This window comes from Vigna radiata, chromosome 5, assembly GCF_000741045.1.
Source record: "Vigna radiata var. radiata cultivar VC1973A chromosome 5, Vradiata_ver6, whole genome shotgun sequence".
NCBI lineage: Eukaryota > Viridiplantae > Streptophyta > Magnoliopsida > Fabales > Fabaceae > Vigna > Vigna radiata.
This window is the reverse complement of record NC_028355.1, coordinates 7,207,065-7,223,534: the sequence shown is the minus strand read 5'-3', so window position 1 is coordinate 7,223,534 and position 16,470 is coordinate 7,207,065. Positions and strand designations below refer to the sequence as shown.

Here is a 16,470-nt window from a genome sequence, read left to right as displayed (position 1 = left end):
ACCTTAGGTATAGGTTCAAATCCTATTGGACGCAAGTTGTTTGCATATCTATATGCAATTTCAACCTTGTCCTTCTATTTTTTTTTTATTTATTACATTTTGATTCGAATTCATTATATCTAATATTCAAATGAAATAAAAAGATATGAAAAGCTACTAATTCTAAAAATTGGAAAATTGAATTACAAAATTATTTAATGATTCATCAATTTTTTTCTACTTGTTCCTGGAATAAAAAGAGTTCCATCTGTTCTTTAATAGCGTCCTTTAAAAGGGCTTCTGCTTCGCCAGTGAATGTCTTGGTAGAAGATATGATTTCTTTGAATTGAGGTTTATTCGTCTTTAAGTAAGCACGTAACTCAACAAGAAATTTCCTTACCTGTCCAATTTCTAATGATCAATGCTCTAGGCCAGACTATAAAAGTTCCTATGGCCTCCCCCACAAAATGAACTTCTGGAGTGGGTACATGCACTTGAGCCTGGGGATCCCGAACCTCGTCAATCATGACGTGCACGTGCTGGGGTAATATGGGAACACCATGAATAGTTTGGCCTCCCTCAACTACTCGTCCGACAACCACAATGCGTGGGGGATCCCCATCAATCAACTGCTCAAACTGACCATTGTACTCAGTAGGTTCTACAAAAGAGCAGGATCCTTTAGTGTTGACACGAGGTGGTGTGGGAGCTTCAGTGGGCAACCCCAAGGAGCCCTGCATCATGTTTTGCAGCTTCGCTTCAAGCTCTCTTTGTATTTGTTTTTGTTCTTCTAGATGCTCATTGAATCGGTCCTCCATATTTCTCGTGCTTTGGCGAAGTCTTTCCTCCCACTGAAGATCCATCCACCTCAGTGCTTCCTGATTCGTTTTAGTGGTTTTTTGTACAAGGTCAAAGTAGTCACGAAGACCAATTGCCCCAGGAACTCCACGTACACGTCTTGGGTGCTCCGGATTTCCAATGGTCATTGTTAGAATGTTGTCCCTACCTTGGGCAGTAAATGTTCCCTGTGTCTGCTGCTCAACCAACTCATCCTGCACATAAAAAAAGCTATGTTACTTAAAAGACATGGTAAGATAAATACACAATCAAACAATGTTTACAATTTCAACTTTCAATTCTCTATGAGATCAATGCAGCTGAGGTAGATGTCATGTTCCCATCTAATTTTGTCCGAGCAGCCTTTCACAGCTCGTACCTAATAGGTGGAGGTGCAAGGTCCGGGGACTCAAGCCCCAACTCATCCGCTCGACTCTTTTTAATTTTATTCTGAAGTTTCTCACAACCACCTCGTGAAAACAAGTGTGGTGCATCATTTAGCCTTTGCCTTTCTTGGGCGGCTAACCTTTTACCTTGTAAAACCATGTATATTCATAACTATAAAATAATAAAAAACTCCTTTTAAGACGTTATATGTTAAGATAAATACCTTCCATTCCTCACTCTCTCTAGATGCACGAAACTGCATCCACTCTTCATCTGTGAAGGAATAATGTTGACTTGGATTTCTGTCTCCAAACACATATAGATGTGTCAGCCTTGTCTTGAAATCCCTCCATCTCTTCGATATATGCGATAACACTTTCTTTCTCATCTGAAGTGTGTTTGGAACATTATATTTTAGTTGTGTAAAACAAAGAACATGTTAATGACAAAGTAAGATCAAAGAGCTAAGTATATGAAATTTCTTTTAAGTAAACATACCTGAACATGTTGCCATAAGAGGTTCTTCTCGACCTCTAGGACGTCATCCCAAGTTGCATGAAGGATAGAAACATGGGGTTTTGCTAACTTACCCAGATAACTATTATACCTATCAACATTTGGTCGTGATGCCACACCTGATCTGAGGTCAATTTCAAGATGTCTCCTCTACCCATCAACGTGTCTGGATGTCACTTCTGGCAATCATGTCACGCGTCGTGTACGTCTGGTCTGTCCTGATGCTGAGTCTGATGTCGACATACCGGAAAAATATATACAAGGTTAATACTAATTCAAATATGCATCCGAATAGGTAAAGTATTATTTTCTAGAAGCATCTCCTTCAACAACTCCAACAACTTTGTGAAACTTTTATCGGTCCATCTGTTCCTTGCTTTTAAACTAAACAACTTCAAAGTTGCAGACAGACGTGTAAAGTTCGAGCAGCCTAGGTACAACGGTTGCTTTGAATCATTGATAAAATAATCATACAAATTAGCTCTTACAAAGCTATCTTCACCAACATCACGTATCATATCCTCTAAATGATCACTCATCCATTCTTCCACATAATTCGTTCCTCGTGACGTCATAGGCTGGTCTAATACTTCTCCACGCCAAGTCCAAACGGTATAAGTTCTCATTATGCCGAACATGAATAGATGATCATGCAAATTGCCTAAGTCTTATTGTATTTGATTAAAACAGCGAACAGAAGGACAAAAATATGTCTCGTTCATAGACTTTGCATTTTCTTGAACATATTGCAAGAACACTGAAACACCCTTCTCATATTCTTCAGAGATGTGACGTTCATTCATCCAGCTTCGGTCCATAGTATGTTCATAACATACTTCATCAGTTTCACTCAATGATATGATATTTATAATGTAATATGCCAATTATAATAACACAACTAAACTTTATCACATGCATATTTAAAAGCCAATAAGACATGCATACCTAAAACCCAAAAACTTCTTATCGCAAAAGCCAATAACATGCATACATAAATGACAACAACATGCATACAATTAGCATATTAATAAAGCAATGGAGTGAAATGGAGGACTGCACGCCCAAAAATGTAGCCCAAAAGGGTCAAAAACGTTGTCCAAGAACACGCTACAAACTGCACCAAAACGCAACGAAAATGAATTTTAATCGGTTCAAATGGAAGATATTTCATCAAAGACTAATTTAATCGGAGTAAAACTAAATTTAAACGGTCCAAATGAGAGAAAAAAAACCTAGAAATGCGATGGCGAAGAGCTCCTACGCGAGGAAGACGATGAAACATTGAGCGTAACAGCTTGCGGCTTCGTGTTATAGTATAAATGCCTATAGACGTCGGTTTTTGTATACAACCGACGTCTATAATAGTATAGACGTTGGGCTCTCACTAATATGACGTATTTCTGATTTAAAAATTAATATTTATGGGGCTAATAGATGTCGCGTACTAAGGCAACTGACGTCTATAATTGTATATGTCAGTGTGGCGGGATCCAACGTCTATAAGGTGGAAAAGAGTGACTATTTACCTACTTGGCAGACATATAGGCGTCAGGTAGAAGGTCCCCCGCCGTCTATAGTATTTTAGAAGTCAGGGCTCCCCCAACTGACGTTTATATATCTAACAGGTAGGTGAATAGCCATTAATTTGCGCCATATAGACGTTGGGGCCCCTCCTAACTAACGTCTATATGTCTGAAAGAAATGACTTTTCACCCACCTGTCAGATATATAGACGTCAGTTAGGGAAGCCCCGATGTCTAAAATTCTACAGACGTCGGGGGACCTTCTACCTGACGCCTACATGACCAACTTATTTACGAAAGTGTCACCGGTCATCAATATATGTCGTGCTTACCCTTAACTGATGTCTAAGGGGTGACATTAAACAACGTTTTTGCACTAGTGATAGTTACAACCATATTTGTTTCAAATGTTCTAGTTATTAGTTTGATGTATTAGTGGATTGCAATTTTTTAGTCTATTGCTTTTTGTTTTGAAATCTTAGTCATGAGCTCATCTTCCTTTACTAAAAAAGAATCTTCATTAAATAAAAACTAATAAATAATCTCCATAAAAACCATTCTTGAAAACTCAAGACAGTCTAGTATATGGCAAGTCATACTACATTCTTGATAAATTTTATTTTGATTTGAGTTGTACAAATAAATCCAATTTGCTTGAACTTAGAAATTCACTTATAAATCCAATTTGTTTATATTAAAAACTCTTTTCAATTTTGGCAACTCATATGTAAGACTTACCTTAAGTAACATTTTTTATTTTCAAACAAATCTAATTAGAGACGATTATTCTTATATCTAACAAAAGTAACATCCATTAAAGGAAGATCATCTCTAGGGGAACCGCTCTAACTTTAAAAATCAATGATACAATGGTCTCTATCTCGAGCTTCCTTCCATTCAGAATACTATTATGGCAAGTTTGGTTTAGTGATGGAACGATCTTTTCTGAGACGGAAATGTTAGTAAAGTTTCACGTCAACCTTTGTATACATATCAATACTTGGGAATGATGGGCTTCACAAATTCATGTTAGTTATCTCAGTCGAGATTGCAAAAAAAATGAAATTGAAAAAATGGTAAAAACAAAAGAAAAAGAATTGCTACAAAGTCATATTAATTTTGAAAGTTGAGGGATCTTGAAATAAGAAAAAGACAATTCCTGCATTGCAAACAGACAAACAATTTAGGCCATTTGAAGCTAGGACGAGAGAAGGATTTGAAATAAAATGTCTAATTCATATCCATGTTTGTTTTGTACTAGAAAGAGTAATAGAGAATTGTATTAAGAGACATATAGAGGGAGAACTACAAAAGAGCAATTCCGCTACTCACTCTTTGGAGTGCTTGAATTTTCGTCCTGCCATGTTGCTTGCCATTGCTTGTCATATAAAGTAGTCTCATCCAATAGCTTCTTAAGGTTTTCAAGGTCCTCATTCTTTCGGATCAAAAGAACTCCGATCACAACCACGAACAACAGAGTTTTGCAAAAGAAGTTTCCCATTTGATCCACTAGGCCTACTCTCGTCAAGCTATCAACCAAATATGCCATAAAGAATCCCATCATGGCGGCACGACCTACACGATACTCAAAAGAAGAAAAAAAATTAACAATGAGGTTCTGTTAGTTTTTATTTGTCTCTTACTGACATACGAAATTATTCTTTAATTTCATTCTGGAATGAAAATCAAAATTAACCATTGAGTAGTTCAGCTTGAGGGAGATGGAACCTTTTCATCCATGCCCACCAGGGTATGATGGAGGTGTCAAAAACTACAGGATTTTCATTGCTGGATGATTTTTGAACGACACAAGGACCCACACCTCACTTCGTGCTTCAACTTCTTCCAGGAACCCGCACATGCACCCTTACTTCCAACCAGACTCTGTCGTGCTTTGAATCGAAGAAAGAAAGAACGCTAATTTGTTTCTCACATGAACCTTACCCCCAATTTTTTCCCAATCTCAATTACATTTCTCAATTAAAAACGCTAATTTGTTCCTCACATGAACCCTATCCCCAATTTTTTCTCAATCTCAATTACATTTCTCAATTAAAAGAGCCTGCACTTAAAGTTTTTAATTATTCCCACTTTGCCCTTCCAAAAAACTGATTACACCACTATGCATTCATAATTTTTAATTCAAAATTAGTTTATAATGCCACGTTTCGTTAATGTGAACTCTGACCACGCCACATAAGCAACACTTAAACGGTCGTTTGTCCAATTTAACGGTATGCCTTTAATTGCTTCAATTTTACCAGGGTATCGCTACCTCCACCACCCTAAGTGTTCCTCCACCTCCCCACTATTTTCATTTATCCCAAAAATATTCTACACCTCCCCACTATTTTCTTTTATTCCAAAAATACCCTAGACCTCCCCATTATCCTCAACAATCTTTCCCTTTCTCTCTACATTAATAGAGCATTCATGACTCAAATTTCAACTTGTGATATATTGCAAAATATTAAATTAAGTAGAAACTTCAATATTAGTGCTTCTACCACTTCCATTTTATAAACTTAATAGTTAGATACAAATACAAAATAATAAACATAATAATATTAATAGTAAATAATAATAATAATATATTATTATATAATATTATAATGACGAAAGAACTAAATAAATTCCAAAATCTTTAACAAATAATTTTTAGTATTTTTTCTATAACAAATTGTCTATTTTATATTAACTTTTTTTTTTACTTCAATATGCAACGTACACAACGATTGAGCTAATAACAAACTACCATATGGGATCATTTTATGACTAAATTAACATCCATAAATTCAATCCTCAAGAAGACAAAGAATCTATTAATATTCTCCATCATGGCCACACATAAGATGCAATAAACTTTTCATTAAAAAAGGGAGGCAAATAATTATATAATTACATCATTCAAATATGAAATGGTAAATTATGCAAATAGGATTTTATTTAAACATTGAAACATAAACATTAAAATCGAATTTCCTTTTACATATAAATAATTATCTTAAAAGAATTAGTAGTGTTTGAAAAAATAGAGACATGAGCGTATTATTAAATACTGTAAATTAATTTATTTTTCATCTTTGAAAAGAATTAATGATTGCTTAAATAAAAGCATATGACAACTTTGTTTATTTCGAATTGAATATTTGTGAAAATTATGTTTACAATAGTTTCCTATAATAATTTCAAATTAAATAGTAAAACAATAAAATAATCAAATAATTGAAATTCATATTTTTAATTAAAAATATTGTAAACTGAGAAAGAAAAATAACTTCAATGTGTTAAGAAAAAAAAAGCCAAACACTCATCTTACCAAATCGTGTCATTGGCCAAAACAATAACAGATTTGCAAGAAGAATAAAAGAAATTCAGATCTACACAAAAAAACAAATCAATAAAGTTAAAAAATGTTTCAAACACTAGTCCTCATAAACACCAATCGCTCAAACATTTACGTCTTACATAAAAACAATTTGAAACCTTAATTATAAAAAATACCAACTTTAATGATTTTAACAAAAACTAGGGCAAAACAATATATATATATATATATATATATATATATATATATATATATATATATATATATATATATATATATATTATATGGGGTTTGCTAACTTGCGTAAGCCTGTTTTTCAGTTGGTACATTTTAGCAATGTGTACCGAGTTTCAGTAGACAAAAATGTCCTTATATATCATGAAATTTAATTTTCATTCTCAAAATAAAAAAAATAAAAAAAGAAACCCCCATACCCTTATCCACGTCTCTCATTCCTCTCAACCTTTTCTCTCTCGTCTCTTTCACTTCAACCTTCTCTCTGTCATCCCTACTCTAACCCCAATTGAAAAAAATCAGAAACACTTGTCTTATTTTAATAATTTTCATTCTCAAAACTAAAAAAAAAAACTCAAACCCTTACTCACCTCCTTCATTCCTCTCAACTTTTTCTCCTTCATCTTTCTCAGTCAAACATTTTCTCTGTCATCTCTGCACTAGCCCCAACTAAAAAAACACTCATTATTAAACAATTTACTTTTGTAATGAGTTGATTCATTGACATATTCACCTTCCGAAAAAAGTTCATTCAAAATCTCTTTAATTTCATTATCTTCACTATATATATTACAGCCGACGGGTACAACTTGCACCAAGACTTATTAGCATCTTTCCTTTACATTCTGAGACTACTACTTAACATTGCTCCATGGCCATTTAATTTTTTTGGGTAGAAATTCATTAACTTGTTTTCTTTTACTAAAGAAAAAACAAATCAAAATACAATAAAATTCTCAACCATAAAATCAAACAATAAAAATTCTAAATCTTGAAATTTTATTTAAAATTATATAAAGAAAAAAATTAGGTGCTTTAATTTTTTATTTATGTAAGTATTTTTTTCTCTAACCATTTTATAATGTTTGAGTGATATTTTAATAATATTTTTTAACAATTGTTTTTACAACAGAAAACATGTTATTGTTGTATTCGTCGGTTTAAATTTATTTTTTAAAAAAATATCTGAAATAAATTAATCATGATATAAAAGTTCTTAAAAAATATTGTTAAAATTTATTTTTCCATTTTAAAAAAATACGTGTCTGGCATCTGAAGCACCACGTCAGTCATTGGGTGCTCCATGCGTTTGATAGATAGAAGCTTTTGTATTCTTTTTTTGGCTAATTTCTTTTATTTTCATTTTCTATTTCTTTCTAGAATTTTGTTGGGTGACATATGTGAAGTGCTTTCGTTTGTTATTCTCCTAAAAATTATTCAAATCATTAACCAAACTAAAACTATTTTTATTTTTAATTAAACATATGTCCTCCATGGTAACTTTTGTTTTTAAATATTGTACAATTGCACTTCATTAAAAATTGCATATCACACATTTTATACATATTCGATAATTTATTAAAATTATATGTTTATTTTTCAAAAAAAAAAAGTAGTACATATATAATGCCTTATAACTTCAAAAAAATTTCCCACAACTAATATTTACATTATTTGTAAATTATTGTGAATGTATTCTCTCAATTCATATTTTTTTTCCTGGGATTTGAATTCTGATTGGTTATCTAGTAATATTGTGATCAATTAAAGTTCAGAATTACCTGACCTAGAATAAAACTTTGTAAATATAATGCTCAGTGTGTTATTTGAATATAAAATGGAATAGTGTGGTTACGTCAGAATGCAGTCCTCGTGTAAAAAAAATTTATTCTCTCAATAATTTTTATTATATTATTTTAATTAATAATAAATTAAACATGTTTTATATTTCTATTTTTTTAATTTGAAAAATTACACACCTTATTCATCCAACTTATTATTTCCATTGACTGAGCTGTTTAAAGTAAAACAAGTTATAAGATGATTTTTTTAAAGACAATGTTGTTTTCATGATTGGAATACATTAAAATAATAATTTTTTTTCAATGTTTTCCAAAATCATATGTTTTTACATAATTCTCCTTTTAATTTGTAAAATATATTGTAAACTCTTAGCACAACTATAAAAATGGATAAGATGATAACTAATTACGATGTTTCCATTATAGAAAAAAATGGTAGAAATGAATTAAAAATTTGTGAAGTAGTTGCCACAAACAAAAATAGCAAATCAGTTAAGCAGTTGGTCGTGATTGAAGACAAGAAGAAAACAACATAAATCAGACATGGTTGTGTTTTTAATTTTTTGGTTCCCCCATCATTAATGGATCGATCAAATAGAAATATAATAATTTGCGAAACAAGAAGAGAGAAGAAGGAGAAAAGAAAAAATGGAAGAAAATGTAATTGACATTACAGGTGGTGATAAGCATATATAGAGGTATGGCAGAAGTTGGAAAACGCTTCCTAGAGTATCAACTTATCGTCAATAATCCCAATCCTGTCTGGAACAGTGAAAACTTATTAAGATTCAATCTTCCACAATTTACCCTTCTATTGCTTTGCATGATCGCTCTCACCCGCATTATACACTACATCCTAAGACCTTTCAATCAACCACATTTCGTTGCTGAGTTTCTTGTAAGTGCACTTATTTCTCTATTTGACAAAATTAATATTGTTTTGTTTCTTTCATTCCAATTCTTTTCATATGTTTTATAAATTGTTGGTGATTTAGGCAGGTTTACTGGTATGTCCACAACTGGTGGCAGGAACAATAGCATTTACATTTGTGGCACCTCCAAAAGCACTTCTTGGTATAGAGACCATGGCACATCTAGGTCTCATCTACAATGTCTTCCTGACTGGCTTGGAGATGAACCTAGACGCTATCCTGCTAGCAAGAAAAAAGGCTACAACCATTGCTATGGTTAGCACCATCATTCCAATGTTGTTAGGAGCTGCAATATATTCCATGGCTCAATCTCTCTACAAGGGTCCTAACCTTGACATGTCACTTTACAACACACCTAGTGCATATTTATTCTGGGCTTTGGTTCTCAGTGTCACAAACTTCCCTGTCCTTGCTAACATTCTTGCTGATCTTAAGATCCTCTACACAGAGCTAGGTAGAGTGGCTGTAACTGCAGCCACAATAAGCGACTTCTACAATTGGGCAATGTTTGTGTTGCTAATTCCATTTGCTTGTCATAGTCAAAGACCTTTTCTCTCAGTGATATTAACCATTTTCTTTATGCTCTTCTGCTACTTGGTGTTGCGCCCATTCCTTACCAAGTTGTTGAATAAGGAAACAGAAAATAATGAGTGGGACAATTACAAGTTATCGTATGTTCTTGTAGGTGTTTTGGCTTTTGCACAAGTGACTGAAATGCTAGGTACACATTCCATTGTTGGGGCGTTGGTGTATGGATTGATGCTTCCTCGTGGAAAATTTGCTGACATGTTGATGGAAAGGTCAGATGATCTTGTCTCCATGTACCTGGAACCGTTGTTCTTTGTTGGCTGTGGCATAAGATTCGACTTTTCTAGTTTTAAACTGCACAAAGTTCTTAACCATGTTCTGTGGGAATCTTGGTTGACCGTGGACACAGGTTACCGTCTGAGATGAATCTGTATGTAGCCATTGTGTTCATTGGAGGGCCTGATGACCGTGAAGCCTTGGCTATTGCTTGGAGAATGGCAAGGCATAAAAGGATCCATCTCTCAATGGTGCATATTCTTCTGTTTGGAAAGGTTGCTGAAGTGGATACAAGTGCAACAATGAATGATGAAGGCAATGGGATATTGTCCCCTATGTTGGACAGTGCAAGGGAAAAGGAGTTGGATGAGGAGTATATGAGTTTGTTCAGACTCATGGCAGTAAACAATGAGCATTCTGTAACTTATTCAGAGAAGGAAGTGCACACTGCTGATGATATTCCATTGGTTCTGGATGAATTGGAAAGGGAGGGCTATGATTTGTATGTTCTAGGGCATGGAAAAAGAAGGAACTCTACGGTGCTGTCAAAATTGTTAGAATGGACTGATTGTCCTGAACTTGGGGTTATGGGGGACATGCTGGCATCCAATACTTTGGGTTCATGCTCTTCGCTGCTTGTGGTGCAACAATATGCTTTTGGAGGCATGAACTTGAGGTCTATTAACCAAACCACATTTGAAAGCAATGAGGACGACATTGAAGCAATTTTTAAGGTCAAGAGCATCAAATATAATTGGTGAAGTACAAAGAGGGTCATGCAGCATCAGCTAAGCAAGAAATTATGCTGAAACTTCAAATATCTATATTCATGTGAAAGGGGAGTTCTCGTAATGGCTAGATGCCCCATATTGAGACGAAAATGTTCATGTTAATCCACCAAACAGCTATCTTGTGGAGAAATTTGTGGATAGTTTGTACTTCTAGTTATAAACATATAAGTTTCTAGACCTGTGGAACATCACTTTTAACTCATTTCATGCCATAAGAATGGCAAAATCTTTTAAAATAGATGTAAATTAGTTATATTTTTGGGTAAAATTTAGTCATTTTATTTCTTTAATATTTATAGTATTATTTTATAACTAAAATCTAGTTTTGTTTTGGTAAGTTGGTGCTAAAGGTTGGGATTCTCAACATGGAACTTTAGTTTTAATTGAAAGCACTTCTTATACTCCAACTTAAATAGAGTGCTTAGTAAAGTCATAGATAAGTAGCTTGTATGTTTAAGTTGAACTTACATTAGACAGTTTCCAACAATAAGAACAATATGAATCTAATACGATAGTTTTAAGAGGAAGAGGTTAAGGAAGTGGTGGTATTTTGATAGCAACAAAAGTGTAGGTCTGGATATAACTTTAGGTTTATAAAGGATTTTTGGGAGACTGTGAAAGATGAAATACTTAGTGTGACAAATACCTTCCACAGCAAAAGAAAATGACCAAACAGAAGCAACACATCATTCGTAACATTCATACCTACTACAAAGAAACCCAAGAACTAGATGAATACATACCCATATCCTTTTGGTTAGAAGCATATGCGAGATCTTATTAAATAGGTTAAAGAAAGTGCTTAGTAGGGTGATAGATAAGTCCCAATCAACTTTTACTGTGGGTAGAGGGTTACTAGATGGCGTGCTGGTTGTAAATTAAATTGTGGACAAAAGGAGAAATTGTGTTATTATCATAGTAGATTTCAAAAAGGAAAATATATAAACAACAAATGTTGACCACATTTAGACACGGAACACGTGTCTAAATGGTATTGGTCCACGCAGAAATTAAATTTAAAATAAAATATTGACGTGGCAAGCTTCTGAAAGGCGCACAATTCGAAATTAGGTTTCATTTGCGAAATCTGAAATCTGAAGGAGAAAGCCTGATCTGAACGAACGAGAGAGAGCTTGTGATCGAGCCACAACCTAGTTATCCTGCTAAGCATCCAGCACCGTCACCAGAGAGGCACCGTCCATCGGAAGAGGTGTCTTCCCTACACCCAGTCCCGACGCAGTGCCGCTCGCGAACGTGCCACCACCGTCAAAGAGTTGTCGTGCTAACGACCCAGCACTGCCGTCGGAGAGCCACCGTTCATCGGAAGAGGTGTCTTTCCTCCACCCAACCACCCAGTCCCGCCGTAGTGCCGCCTCATTGCCGGCGTAAAAAGGGCAAACCCTAGACGCCGTTGGTCCACCGTCCTGTTCTCTCCTCCCAGCCTACTGTGTCGTCGCCATTCGAAGACAAAATATTCACATTGTCTTCAGTCCTCCCAACCACCCAGTACCGTCGGAGTCCAGTCAGAGCTCCGTCGCAGTGCCGCCGGAGTACCTTGATAAAAAGGTATTTTCTTCCTTTTAACTACGATTTACATGAATATCTCTTTTCATTGATTGTGTTTTCAAGCACTGTTGTGGTTGTTGTATGGTTAGAAGCAAAGCTTAATCTGTTGCAATAAAAATAGTTTTTGTATCGTTTACCAATGAACTGATTGCAGGTGCTTGGCCTGTTTTAATAAGTCCAGAGGTTTCAATTAAAGATCTCCAGTTCAATTATAAAATGGATATACTTAAACCTTTTCTTAAATTTGATGTTGCCTATTTGTGTAGATTGGTGATGGAGGTGATGGTGGTGGAGTTGCCTTGCAAAATGTCCCTTGGGGCCAGCGAACTCTCTCTTATCAAATCTGTCCAATGTCTTTCGATTCAAATTTAGCTGCAAGGAACCTTTTTCAATCTTTCTATCTTGACTTAATTATTTGCAAGTGAGGACTATTTAAGTGACATATACCTGATGATTGTTGAAGAACATGGTACCTAGCTGACCTTGTTAGTAATACCCTGGACGCTTGAAAACATTTGCAAATCTATAACACCATGCTCTTGGCGACTGTTTGAAACCATATGGAGGTTTTTTGTGTTTGGCTAGTTCGTTTTTTTTCATTCTTCTAGTATTGTCATAGACACTTCAATTTCTCCATCCAAGGATTCTTTCTTAATGTCAAACTGTTCATTTGACCAATTCAGATTGGCTGCTAAAGATAGGAGTACCTTCCTTGTATTCACTTTTCCAACTTTTTTTTCAGATATTGGTGTCCAAGCATGGAAGAGCTTGAATGCTACAATAAAAAATACAAAGAAAGATTGGATGAAGTTGGAGCACTTGGAGAGATACCCGATGATTTGGCTTTAGAGGTATTAAGGAGCCATGTCCTATACTCATGTTCCAGTGGGATTTTATTTCGTAAACGGTTGTTCCTTTGAGGTGTATTTGGTACTTAAAGCATAATTTTTTCTTTGAAGGTTTCAACCTCGGCTGTTCCTTCTTCTTTCCCTTTTCAAATGTTTTAGGAAATATTTTTACCTTTAAAATTTAAGAAAACATTAATTCTTGTATTTTTTGTTTATAATTTTGTAATCTTTAAGTCCATATTTTGTGCTTGTTTGGCCTCTAATTGTGGTGTCTATTTTTGTAGTTGTATTGACTAGTTTTGTTTCCAATGACCAACAATCCACGTCTACTATAGTTATCTCATTTATTATCCCCTCCCTTTGTTTTCAGATTCCATCAAGCTTAAAGAAGATCTTCCACCCAATAATTTTTTGTGCAGCATTTGCAGAGTTACAGCAATTGTTTCAGAGTTTCTTTTTTAGTAGAGCTTGATTCTATTTTAGGTGTAAATTATAGTTTAATTAATATTCAAATCTATATTATACAAGGGTTGGTTAGTTTTGAACTCTATTTATAGAGTCTTTCAATAAAAATTTTATGTTTTAATTATTTGTTTTAAGCATTATTATATATTATAAATTGTTTACATTTGTTGACAGTTGAAACTAATAGCAATAACCTTATATAATATTGTATTTGTAAGTTTTAAAGCTTTCTAGCTTTCTGTTACATTTTTTTTCTAGCTTTTTGTTTTTTGCAAATAATTTTTTTTGACATGATAATAAATTTTTGTGAGGTTGAAAGTTGAATTTAGAAGTCAAGGAACCCTTGTGTGCAAAACTTATAACATAAATACTCACTTATTGGAACTAAAGTCCCACTTAACTTTTTAAAGTTACTAATGTTGTTCAACTTGATAATTTGGTAGTTTATGTTGAATGTTACCATGAGGACAATGCATCATTGTCTTAAGAAAATGTTCTTTGACATGATAATAAATTTTTGTGAGGTTGAAAGATGAATTTAGAAGTCAAGAAACCCCTGTGTGCAAAATTTATAACACATGTACCCACTTATTCGAACTAAAGTCCCACTTAATTTTTTAAAGTTACTTATGTTGTTTAACTTCATAATTTGGTGGCTTAGGTTGAATGTTACCATGAGAACAATACATCCTTGTCTTAAGAAAATGTTATCGGACATGATAATCAATTTTTTTGAGGTTGAAAGATGAATTTAGAAGTCAAGGAACGCCTGTGTTCAAAACTTATAACATAAGTATCCACTTATTGGAACTAAAGTCCCACTTAATTTTTTAAAGTTACTTTGTGTTGTTTAACTTCATAATTTGGTGGCTTAGGTTGAATGTTACCAGGAGGAAAATGCATCATTGTCTTAACAAAATGTTATTGGACATGATAATAAATTTTTGTGAGGTTGAAAGATGAATTTACAAGTCAAGGAACCTCTTTGTGCAAAATTTATAACACAAGTACCCACTTATTCGAACTAAAGTTCCACTTAATTTTTTAAAGTTACTTATGTTGTTTAACTTGATAATTTGGTGCCTTAGGTTGAATGTTACAATGAGGACAATGCATCCTTGTCTTAAGAAAATGTTATTGGACATGATAATAAATTTTTGTGAGGTTGAAAGATGAATTTAGAAGTCAAGGAACCCCTCTGTGCAAAACTTATAACACAAGTATCCACTTATTTGAATTAAAGTCTCACTTAATTTTTTAAAGTTACTTATGTTGTTTAACTTGATAATTTGGTGGCTTAGCTTGAATGTTACCATGAGGGCAATGCATCCTTGTCTTAATAAAATGTTCTTTGACATGATAATAAATTTTTGTGAGGTTGAAAGCTGAATTTAAAAGTCAAGGAACCCTTGTGTGCAAAATGTATAACATAAGTACCCACTTATTCGAACTAAAGTCCCACTTAATTTTTTAAAGTTACTTCTACTGTTTAACTTGATAATTTGGTGGCTTAGGTTGAATGTTACCATGAGGACAATGCATCATTTTCTTAACAAAATGTTATTGGACATGGTCATAATTTTTTGTTAGTTTGAAAGATGAATTTAGAAGTCAAGGAACCCCTGTGTACAAAACTTATTACACAAGTACCCACTTATTCGAACTAAAGTCCCACTTTAAAATATTCAACTTATATTTCATATTTTGAAGACAAATTTTAGACTTATATTTCATATTTTAGACAAATTTTATTACTTCTAAGTAATTATTTTTTATTACTTTAAAACAATAAAATAAATTAAGAACGTAATGATTAAATATTTATTTAAATTAAATTACCTAATTTTTTTCTATTATTGTTGTAAGTTTAATTTATTTAAACATTTCATTTTATTCATATTTTCAATGTAATTAATAATAAACCTTTTATTTATTACCAGATTTTAATACATGTTTCAGATAAATTGTTATTCAATATTATAACAAATGTTATATTGGAAGGCTTTTAATTATTTTTTTTTATTTAAACATGCCAAATGAAGTTAAGTTAAAAATACTTTAATTGAAATAAAACAATGGTATAAATACCTTGAGACAAAGAAGTAATAATTTGATTTTCATTCAAACATAAATATTGAAATACATGAACTTAAATTTATGATGTAGTTTGTGGTTTAGACTGAAATTGAATCTATAACATCACACGGACATTCATTAATATAAACTCCAACTATAATATCATCGTGATGATTGTCAACCTTGAATACGAGAACATCTCCCTCCTTCAACTCATATTCCATGCAAAATTGCTTCCATCTCACTAAGTTGTCAACATCCAAGCACTGCACTATAGGCAGAAATGATATCTGTGCCACAAAATTTAGGACAGTTGTCAGCTAAGGAAGTTATCAAGCTGAAGCACACAGTAAACATACCCAAGAAAAAGGACTTAGGAGATTGTACATCAGCATGGGGGAGCCAATCATTCGGTGGAGCCTCGACAGAAAGCAAACAACTCTCAATAGCAAACAGAACTCATTCCTTCTCAGGAGTTAGCAATGGCACATTGGACACCATATGCGCTATAACATCCCATATTGGCTTGCTGAAATTATTGTAGAGCTGGGACATTAAAAACCAACAGAAATAGAACACGATGCATTTTCACATTTAATCT

General features: G+C 33.5%; 2 protein-coding genes across 2 annotated transcripts; one reads left to right on the top strand and one right to left on the bottom strand.

Annotated features, from left to right (window-relative positions):
• Positions 1 to 4,566: 4,566 nt before the first annotated feature.
• Positions 4,567 to 7,023, bottom strand: LOC111241574 (light-harvesting complex-like protein 3 isotype 2, chloroplastic). The gene is made up of 3 exons (XM_022780217.1): positions 7,005 to 7,023; positions 4,939 to 5,064; positions 4,567 to 4,817 (listed from the first exon to the last, which is right to left on the bottom strand). Exons 1-3 carry the CDS (start codon positions 7,021 to 7,023, stop codon positions 4,567 to 4,569), a joined length of 396 nt encoding a protein of 131 aa, XP_022635938.1.
• A 2,064-nt stretch (positions 7,024 to 9,087) lies between these two features.
• LOC106760256 (cation/H(+) antiporter 15-like) lies at positions 9,088 to 10,273 on the top strand. The gene is made up of 2 exons (XM_022780216.1): positions 9,088 to 9,285; positions 9,383 to 10,273. Exons 1-2 carry the CDS (start codon positions 9,088 to 9,090, stop codon positions 10,271 to 10,273), a joined length of 1,089 nt encoding a protein of 362 aa, XP_022635937.1.
• Positions 10,274 to 16,470: the final 6,197 nt, after the last annotated feature.